This window comes from Hydra vulgaris, chromosome 03 (genome assembly GCF_038396675.1).
Source record: "Hydra vulgaris chromosome 03, alternate assembly HydraT2T_AEP".
Lineage (NCBI taxonomy): Eukaryota > Metazoa > Cnidaria > Hydrozoa > Anthoathecata > Hydridae > Hydra > Hydra vulgaris.
The window spans coordinates 11177501-11188249 of record NC_088922.1 but is presented as its reverse complement, the minus strand read 5'-3'; the positions used below and the strand labels follow the sequence as shown (position 1 = coordinate 11188249).

At 29.9% G+C, this 10749-nt stretch overlaps 1 protein-coding gene across 1 annotated transcript; it reads right to left on the bottom strand.

Moving 5' to 3' along the window:
• Window positions 1-7216: 7216 nt before the first annotated feature.
• Window positions 7217-8895, bottom strand: LOC136078463 (general transcription factor II-I repeat domain-containing protein 2-like). Its single transcript, XM_065794235.1, has 4 exons — window positions 8859-8895; window positions 8358-8547; window positions 7513-8265; window positions 7217-7373 (listed from the first exon to the last, which is right to left on the bottom strand). The coding sequence occupies exons 1-4, from the start codon at window positions 8893-8895 to the stop codon at window positions 7217-7219; spliced, it is 1137 nt and encodes a 378-aa protein (XP_065650307.1).
• Between the last annotated feature and the right edge of the window lie 1854 nt (window positions 8896-10749).

Below are 10749 nucleotides of genomic sequence, written 5' to 3'. Positions count from 1 at the left end.
TCTAACGTATAAAAAAAAAAGATTGTTATTGTTTCGACCCATGTTAAAAAACTTTTAGAGTTTGAATTTTAACTAAGAAATCGTTAAGTAATTAAAGCTTTTATGTTAATTTTTCACCTTTTTTATGTATAATTTTTATGCTTTATTTTTACTTTTTTTGTCATTCAAAAAAGCCTTCTCTTAGTGTGAATTCATCAAACTTTTGTGGGGCCAACTTTTGCGTAAGTTCGGCGTAAATTCAAAACTACGATAATTCACGAAATTTCGTTGTTTCATTTCGTATTCACGAAACTTAACAAACGCTGAACTTGGGAAAAAACAAAAATTTTTCCCAAGTTAAACGCTAAAATTTAGGTATTTACCAAACTTTAAAGAAAGCTTTTAATTAAGATTAAAAAGCAAAAAGTCTCAAATGAGTTAAATAGATATTCCATAGAAATTCCGTTAAACCTATCGAATAAAATTCGGCCCAACCCTATCAAATAAAATACAAAAACTTTAATTTATAATATAACTTTAATATTACTTTTAAAGGCATTTGCTCTGATAAATTATTGTTCCAACTAGCTTTGAGTTGAAATTTTTCAAAAAAATAAAGTACCGTAAACCATAAACAAAAAAGACAGTTTTTTGAGATATTTTCACAAGATATCTTCATTCATTTGAAATTTAACAAAATGAATATTGGGGCTAAGATTGACTCTTACTTAATTCAAATCCAAAATAATATTTAAATAAAAGGATTGTGCATAATATTAGTTTAATATAATTATTAAACTAATTAAATATTACGCGCGGACATAATTAACGAATGGGTAACTTTGAATGCGTTTTTTCTAAAAGCAAAACCTATTCAAAAACGCATTGTTTTGTTTTATAATTTAATATAAACAACAGTCTTATTTTCTCATGAATTTATTGCTAAAATAATTTAATATTATTTCATAACAAACATCCAATTGGTTATTTTGCTTTGCTTTAATGGGTATATTTTAAGAGGACAAGCATAAAAAGAGTCACATTTACATAAGTTTCATTTACAGACAATGCAAGTGGAACGAAGTGGGAAAAATATTTCTTTTGAGGATTTTTTACATTTTGCTAAAAATCCTCAAAAGAAATGTTTTTTTCAAGGTCAAAAGTAATTTTTATTTCTCTTCGAGTCTCCTTTTTTCTTTACGTCAAAATGACACAATTGTTAAAGTACATTAACTACTGCTTGGCGACTACTTTTTTATTGTTTTTACCACTATCTGGCAAACGATTGAGAATAATACTTTTCTCTAATGGGTAAATCCCATATTTTTCTGAAAACCCCTTAGCTACAAAGTTGCTGATTACCTTTATAAGTAAATAAAGTTAGAATAAAAGAGATTTATTATTAGTATTTGTAAATATTTTTTAAGAGGTCTATAAAATGCAATTTTAAGAGGTTGCAATAAATGGGTAGAGTTACCAGTTATAGAACAAGATATTAATTTCTTTTAAACAAAATACTATTTTCTTTAGTTAATTCAAATAACATTTCACTAAAAAGGTTGCTAATATTATCACTAATAGGAACTTTAGTTCATGCAATTTGACAAAACACAATAACAAATCAGTCAAAAAAGCGAATAGAATTGAACCGTCCTGAACTTGATTGTATAGTACATTAGGAGGTTCACTTTCGATTCATGTTGCCCATAAATGGTCAGCTTTATAATCATAACCAGAGACGAATTGACTAGAGGCACTAAATATGGTTGACGTAGCATAACACGTTGTACGATTGCTAATTTTTGCATATTTGTAAAAACTATGAATTTTAAATGTAAAAACTATGAATGTATTTTCAGATTAGGCTTTTATATTATACCTTTTTATTTTACCTTATACAGTGGCAACAGCAAGTCTCATACAGTAGCAACAGCAAGTCTAATACAGTAGCAACAGCAAGTCTTATACAGTAGCGACATCAAGTCTTAAGCAGTAGCGACAGCAAGTCTTATACAGTAGCAACAGCAAGTCTTATGCAGTAGCGACAGGAAGTCTTATACAGTAGCAATATCAAGTCTTATACAGTAGCAACAGCAAGTCTCATGCAGTAGCGACAGCAAGTCTTATGCAGTAGCGACAGCAAGTCTTATACAGTAGCGACAGCAAGTCTTATGCAGTAGCGACAGGAAGTCTTATGCAGTAGCGACAGCAAGTCTTATACAGTAGCGATAGCAAGTCTTATGCAGTAGCGACAGCAAGTCTTATACAGTAGCGATAGCAAGTCTTATGCAGTAGCGACAGCAAGTCTTATGCAGTAGCGACAGCAAGTCTTATGCAGTAGTGACAGGGAGTCTTATACAGTAGCGACAGCAAGTCTTATACAGTGGCAACTTACATCTAGTGAACATAAAATTTCAAGCATAAAAAAAAAATTAAAATATGAATAACAGTATTTTCAACAAATTTAATTTAACATAATATTGTACACACAAATATTATATGACATATTTTTTATATAAGATTTAAGATTTACAAGTGTATATTTGTACATAGTATAACATATTTATGTTCTGTACAATATACACTTGTACATAATTGAACAAGTGTATATTGTACAGAACAAGTACTCTTCATTTTTATAATGTTCATCAATGAAGGGTATTAACTGCTTGCGGAGACATCCGATATATACTTGTTTGTTGATTGCCTAGCCACTTTTAAAAAACATTGGTTTTGAAGTCCCTTTGGGCGATATAATCAAAGAGACTAGCACTTTTTCCTCGTACTTCTCCTTTCTTTTGAATTTGACGTAGCTGTTTGTAGATGACACGTCGCTAGAATAGAAGCTATTGTTGCCAGCCAATTTTGTATTCGCATATGTGAAATATGATTCGTCATCCAAGACAAAATAAAAGTTCCTAAAGTTGCGATGTATATGCTGACACAAAGGTTTGATTCGAGCTAGTTGGCTTTCGCTTCGATGTGGAATCTTTTTCTTTTTGTAATATCTAATATTCGTCTTGTTTTTAAGAATTTTAGATATATACGATTGGTCACAATCTTCGAGCTACTTGACGTTGTGAAACACCGTGATAATGATCAAATGCCTTTTTCAATTGGTCTATGTGCTTTTTGTCCATTTTTTTCGCCTTTGGACCGCTTCCTTTTTTCGTTGATAGCCTAAATTATTGTCTACACGTTCTAAAGCACGATATATAGCCGCTCTCGATGCTCCTTCATCTAGAAAGTGTTTTACTGTAAAGATTTTTGGCTTTTCCAGATGCGAATTTCTAAATTGGCAAATGCGTTTTTTTAGGTCTTCTTGCAAACTTGTTTTATACGGAGCCATTTTAATTAATATTTTAAAACTATAATACAATTTTAATAGAGTATTAAGTTCCCTATAAATATACTAATTTATTTCAATTGCATGATTATGAATAGCATACATAAATTGATTTAAACTTTGTCTTATTTTTTAGTCATCAGGTGTTATATGTATATATATATATATATATATATATATATATATATAAAGACAATAGCTTAGCATTCTATGGACATTGTCAAAGTCACTGTCTAAATAGAGCAGCCGTAGCGCAGTGGTTAGAGTTCTGGCTCAGAACCCAGAGGTCCGAGGTTCGACGCCGGCTCTAGCTCAATAAGCGACATTGGTAAGGAAGGAGGCGTGAACCTCTAGCTAAATGCTCTTCCGTGGTGCTCCGTGATAAGACCGTAAGGACTTCTGGGAGCACCTAAATAACCTAAAAAAAAAAAAAAAATCATATTATATCCGCTATTCCACAAATACATAACGTTTTATACAGTTTAAAGGCTATAACATTATGGGCTAACAATTCACCAAAGAGAGAAAAACTGCTAATTGAAACAATAAGAAAAGAAGCTGGAGCTGCTAATCTTCACACATGCTGTAAGAACAGCAGATCATTTGGGCGTTGATGTGGTAACATCTAAGGCAGTTCAACGGCAGTTCAAATCAATGTATAGTGAACAATCTTATCAAGCTACAATTTCATGTGTGAAAATCTCAAGCTTCAATATGTGACATAATCGAAAGTCTTGAAGATGTTGTCAAAACCTATGGTAACAATCTACCTCTACCAGGATTGCTTGAGAAAGAAATTATTTGCTGGAAGAATCTTTGCGATAAAATGGTAGACCCAAAACCAAAAAAAATACAAGCTTCATTGTTAAAATACGATAAGCAAGCTTTTCCAAATGTATATACACTCTTATGCATTGGCTATACACTTCCAGTAACGTCTTGTGAATGCGAAAGATGTGCATCTACGTTTCGCAGATTGCCAAATTATATCAGAGTATCCATGAAAGACGAGCGGTTAGGAGCACTTACACTAATGCATGTGCATTGTGATAAGGTTGAAGCATTAGACAAAACAGAAACCGTAAAGTTATCTATTAAACTACATCCAAGAATAGGGCTGCCATCCCTAATCATAAAAGACCAATTTTTACTGCCATACTTTATTGTATCTTACTTAATTTGGTTTTCTGATTATTATTTTGTCGCATTTTAAAATTATATCATTTTCTCTACTTTGAATTATTGTATGCAATTAGTATGCCGATTTGACGCCTTTAAAAAAAGTGCTCCCCCTTTCAAAATATTCTTGCTACGGGCCTGATATATATATATATATATATATATATATATATATATATATATATATATATATATATATATATATATATATATATATATATATATATATATATATATATATGTATATATATATATAAACACACACACACACACACACACACACACACACACACACACACACACGCACACACACACACACACACACACACACACAAGCTAAATGTAAATCAGCTCATTATTTTATTTAGAAAGAGTTTAAAATAAAAAGTAGAATATCAAGCTTTTTATACACTCATATGTTTATATTTACTTCATATAAAAGCAAATCCAAGAAATAGTTGTCTGACTAAAGATGATTAAATAATAGTTTGCAATTAATTTTTTTAATGAGATTTACCGTGTCTTTCTTACTAGAAATAGTGGACATTAATTCTCTGCAAGCAATTTGACCTTGAATATCAGTATTTTTTCTGGCCTGACCGAAGACATGACAACGATTAGTAATTGCATTTGTTTAAGTAAGTTTATTGGTCCTTCCACCCAGCACGAATTTACTTTAATGCTAAACCAGTTGGGAATATAGACACCTACTATGTACTCAACAATCATTTTAGACCTATTTAAAAGGTCACTTGTTAAGCCATGTTTAGACACCCAGATTCTGCAAAATCTTAAAGTGGTAGTTAGGGCCTCGGACCTCTCAAAAAAAAGTATTCAAATGTTTTTTTAGACAAGTTAAACACTTCTTTTGTTTACTGACTTCTTAAAACCACAAAAACAAACGAGAATTTTTTTTTAAGGTTTCTCATTTTATATTTAAATTGGAAGTAATTCGGAAATTGGTACAGAAATATTAAATTCTAATCAAATAAATTTGTAAACAATATAAAGTTGTTTAAGATTATAACGATCATAAAATTATAGGTTTAATATTATGTTCATCTTGATAGCCAATGTTACGACGTAAATCGTCAGAACTTAAGCTATCAATGGATTTTACCTTAATTCAAAAGTAATTGGCCACTTTAAATGTTATAAATTTTTATAAAACAAGGTTTTATAAAAATTTATAACATTTTTGTAAAATAATTTATTATTATTAAAAGTTTTAAAGTACTTTAATTTACATATAAGTTTATAAGTTTTTAACAGTCACATATTGCTCTGTTTACCTCTTTTGCCGTGTTTGAAGAAATCAAAAAATTTCTAAAAATCAGGAGATTGTAGTTAAAGTTCTCATTGTAGTTAAAGTTCTTTTCAAGAAAATGCAGTCGGTTATTAATTTAAACAATCAGGGTATTTCCTTAAAATATCTGGTCTGCAAGATAATCGATTAGATTTATCGAAAAGGTAAAATGCCAATCAAGATTTTATGTTATATAATTTAATGTATTATAATAGCGGTTTATTATGGAATCCTAACTTTAGCTTTAATTTCCAGACCTATAAAATTTCGAGTTATTGAATGCTATTATTCCTCAAATTGAGGACTTTGCTCGATGCTGGAATTATTTTTTGCAACTACTGCAACTACTGCAACTACTGCAACAACATTTAGACCAGCGCCGGCCACAATTTTAGACGCGAGAGCCGCATATAAATAATGACGCGTGCCGAAGAGACGCAATAAATATGGTGCTATGCCAACTTGATCTTTAAAAAAAATAATTGGCGAATGTAAATTTAGATTTTTTATACATCAATATTTTGATTTTTTAAATGGAAATTGTACTTTTATAAATAAACTTAGTATGTACACAATTTATATTTAGTATTTAGTTTTTTTTACAATATAGAAAGTAAAAGCTATTCTTTAAATGTAAACTTCGCTACATAAAATCTGATTCCTTTTTATTTACACTAGAAAACCATTTGTAGAAAAAATTGAGAAAACATCTCTAAATCACAATTTTTTTTGAATTAACACTATTACAGCAACCATAAATTTCCAATAAAAAGATAAAAAGTTTTTTTTCGATATAAAAATCTAAAGATAAAAAGGTTTTTTTCGATATAAAAATCTAAAGATAAAAACGTTTTTTTGAGAAAAAAAATATTTTAATGTATTTGAATTAAGCTTGCTTTTATCCGAATTGAACTTGCATGTAACCACTTAATAGCATTAATAGCATGAACTTGCATGTAACCACTTAATAGCAAGTTACTAAAAACTGCAAAATATCAAATAAATAAACAACTACACACACAAAAAAAAAAAATTTCAATAAACTTCAATTAAGTTCAAATTTATTTGTTATTTCATTACATTCAGCAAAAAATTAGACATAACGGAAAGAATTCTTTTTATAACATCAATTATTTTTTGTAAAAGATCATTAGAAAATTCTTTTTGTATAATAACTTGCATAATTTACTATAAATTTATTAGGCACTAAGATTTTCAACACTACTGGTAAGTTTTTTAAAATCTAGTTTCAAGCTTGTAGTTGATATTCTAAGCAACTGTAACAAATGTTCACTATTTAGATTGGCACGATACTTTGATTTAACAAATTTCATAGTCAAAAATAAAGATTCACATGTATATGTTGAACCCAAAGTTTAAATAAGTTTTATACTAATCCTTTTTAGTTAAGAATACTTAACTTCAGAAACCATTTTCCGAAAATCTAATAAAGCTATTGTTTTATGCAGCATTTGAAGATTTTTATCTTCTTGGAGATCTAGTAATTCTATTTCAAATTGAGATGTTTCTTCAAGTATATTTTCTGGTATTGGACAACCATCACTAATAATATCAATTAAAAAAGGGTTAACTAAAAATGCTAATGATGATTTAAGAGCATACAAATCTTTAAACCTGTTTTGAAAGTCTTCAAATAAATTCTGTAGTTTTACCCGATATGATAATCTTATGATCATCATACTGAATTGTGAAATTGGGATTATGAATCATCTTCTTCATTTGAGGAAAATGATTAAAAGTTTTCAAGGTAAGATCTTTCTGAAATAGAGCAATTTTTTTTTGAAAACTAAATATAGTCTGAGCAAGATCATATATATTTTTTTCTTTTCCCTGAAGCGACAAATTCAGATTTGGTAAATGTTGCATTACATCAGTTAAAAATAAAAGGTCTTGCAAAAAATTCACATCTTCAAAGATTTCAAATGTCTTCTGCTTTTCAAGCAAAAAACATTTAATTGGTTCTAATAATTCTACAAACCTATAAAGAACGTCACTACTTGAAAGCCACCTTACAACACAGTAAAACGACAAGTCACTTGGTTTGTCAGCAAGATCCAATTCACTAATGAAATTTTTAAACTGTCTGTAATTTTTTGCATTAGATTGAACATAATTTACAATCTCCACCACTGATTTAAAAACAATTGGAAAATTAAAATGTTTTGTTGCTAAATGTTCTTGATGAATCACACAATAAACTGGGATAAACTCTGGATATGTAGGATCACTATTTAGTAAACCCATAAGCCCTATGTGTTTTCCAACCATTGATATTGCACCATCTGTAGCAACACTAACAAGCTTGTTCTTAGGAACATTGGCTTTCACCAGAACAGTGTCAAGGGCTTCCTTTAAATCAATTCCACGAGTTGTGTCTTTTAGCTCTACAAAATCTAGTAACTCTTCTTTCACAAGTACATCTGATGTTACATATCTAACAAATACTGCCTTTGAGGTTTATGTTGAATATCTGTTAATTCATCCAATGCTAAACTGAATGCTTCACAATTTTTTAAGTCATTTAACAAATGCTGTTCAACTTCGACACTTATCTCAGATATTCTTCTTTCAGTTGTATGTCGAGAAATAGAAATATTTGAAATTAACCTTTGAATTTTGCTATTATTAGGATCTAAAAATGAGATCACATCAAAAAGATTTTGTTTTACAAACTCTCCATCGGTGTAAGGATGTTTACTTTTTGCAATGTTCCAAGCTATAATAAAACTTGTTTCTTTTGTAATATTCAATTCTTTGTTGGAAAACAAAATATTAATTTGTTGATTTTTAAATATTGTTTTAAGCAACTCGATTTTATTTTTTCTATGACATGAATTTTTTGGGTATTCTTCAGAAAAACACATACGTTTTGTTTCATAGTGACGTTTAACGTTTCATGTCTTATTATGAGCTAGTTTAGTATTGCAAATTAAACACATAGGATAATTTTCTTTTTTAATAAATGCGTATTTCTCTGTCCAATCGCCATGAAATGATCTGTTCTTATCTTCAATTTTTTTTTCTTACTTTTATTGTGAAGTGCTTTATTGTCACCTATATCCATTTTTCAAACAATATGTGTTCCGGTGTCATGAAATAAATTAACCCCCATAATAAATTAACTACCGTTGCGTAAAAAATTACCCGGGGAGTTTCGAAATAGATTAACTCCCCTTGAAATAAATTAACCCCTATATAATATATATATATATATATATATATATATATATATATATATATATATATATATATATATATATATATATATATATATATATATATATATATATATATATATATATATATATATATATATATATATATATATATATATATATATATATAGGGAAGTGGGGTCATAACAGCCCCCGTAAGGTTTAGATTAATGAAATATGAAAACAAAAACGACCTGTGTTTTTTTATCAGTGTATTTCAACAACCAACAACAACAACAAAAACAAAAAAGCTTTTAATTTTAGCAATTTAGAAAAAAATGCAACAGTTTTTGAAAATGTTATTAAACAAAAATCACAAAAACCGCTGGGGGTATACTTATGTGGTACAATTTCTGCAGGTATATCATTTTTTGTTTCTACAGTCTTGTCAACTGTTTGAGCGCTTTTTCTTTTTTTAGTTTTTATAACCATCTTTTTTGCCAGTTCCGCTTTATATGGTGAACTGGTGAGTATAGCTGTTTTGCCCTTTTGGCATCGTTTGCGAGTTTGCTGAGTTTTCTCATTCAAAATACTTACAATTTCTGCAGGTGAAGCAATTCTGAAAGAAACCATAGATATCGAAGACAAAGTTTCTGATTCAGAGCAAGATGTCAGGAATAATTCTTGCAGTGAAATAGTTTGTGTTTGAGACTTGGTAGTTAGATTTGGTGTTGCTGAATCCATCTCAGGAAATGACCTGTTGGTTGTTTCTGAAGGCTCAAACATCCAATCATCAAAAACTTCAGGAATAAGTGGACTTATTCCAGTCTTTCTAAAACAATTCACAGCTGTCAACTTATTTGCAGATTTCATATAAGCTATTCCAAATAGTTCTGGAATCTGATATTCGGTCACAACTCAAGGTTAATGTGTACGCAGCCAAATACAAACTTCATTCGAGTAGTTGCTACTAAATGGTGCCATGAAGGAGACATCTAGTGGCTGCAGACGGTGTGAACAATGTGGTGGAAAGCAAATAACAGTAACATAATTTTCACGTGCTTTCATTATGAACTCCATATTTTTTGTATGTGTTGCATGACCATCTAATAATAGCAGTACAGACCTTTTCTTGGATGGCATTACAAAGGACAGAAAATGGTCAAACCACTTTAAAAATATATCTGCTTGCATCCAACCACTAGGGTGATATGATGCAATAGTACCCAGAAGAGCTTTTTCGATAATATTAACATTCTTGGGAGCTCTAACACGGGGGAAAACAATCAAGGGGGGCACGTATATACCAGAGGCACTCATACACATTTCGATTGTTATGATTTTCCCTTGTTCAGCTGATGTTAGAGTTCCAACATGTTTTTTACCCCTCTTAGCAATTACTTTTGACACTTTTTTTGGTACTGAAAAAATTCCTGTCTCGTCAACATTTTATATATATTATTTGGAGTTACGTTATTTGCGTCTATGCTTTTAGTCAATAGTTCAAAAAATTTATTCACAACAGGTCGGTTAAATCCCATTGCTCTAGCTCCAGAAGTTCCCTCTGGCATATGCAAAGAAATAACAGGATTGTGTTTTAAAAAGCTTTCTGCCCACTGGTAGCCTGCCATTCCTGTTTTTTTGTTAAAGCTATGTGGCATCTTGTTCTTTTCAGCTAGCTGAAATGCTAGCTGAAAAGAACAAGATTTCAATGAAATGAAAATTTCAAGATTTCAATGAAAAATTCTCTCAAATTTTTCAAT

Bases quoted from the DNA above. Each gene is read 5' to 3' on its own strand.
- LOC136078463 (XM_065794235.1), bottom strand. From the start codon at position 8,895: ATGGATATAGGTGACAATAAAGCACTTCACAATAAAA. The intron at 8,266-8,357 runs GTTAAATGACTT...AGTATTTGTTAG, and splicing joins GTCGAAGTTGAACAGCATTT to ATATGTAACATCAGATGTAC. The intron at 7,374-7,512 runs GTATGATGATCA...TGATATTATTAG, and splicing joins AATCCCAATTTCACAATTCA to TGATGGTTGTCCAATACCAG.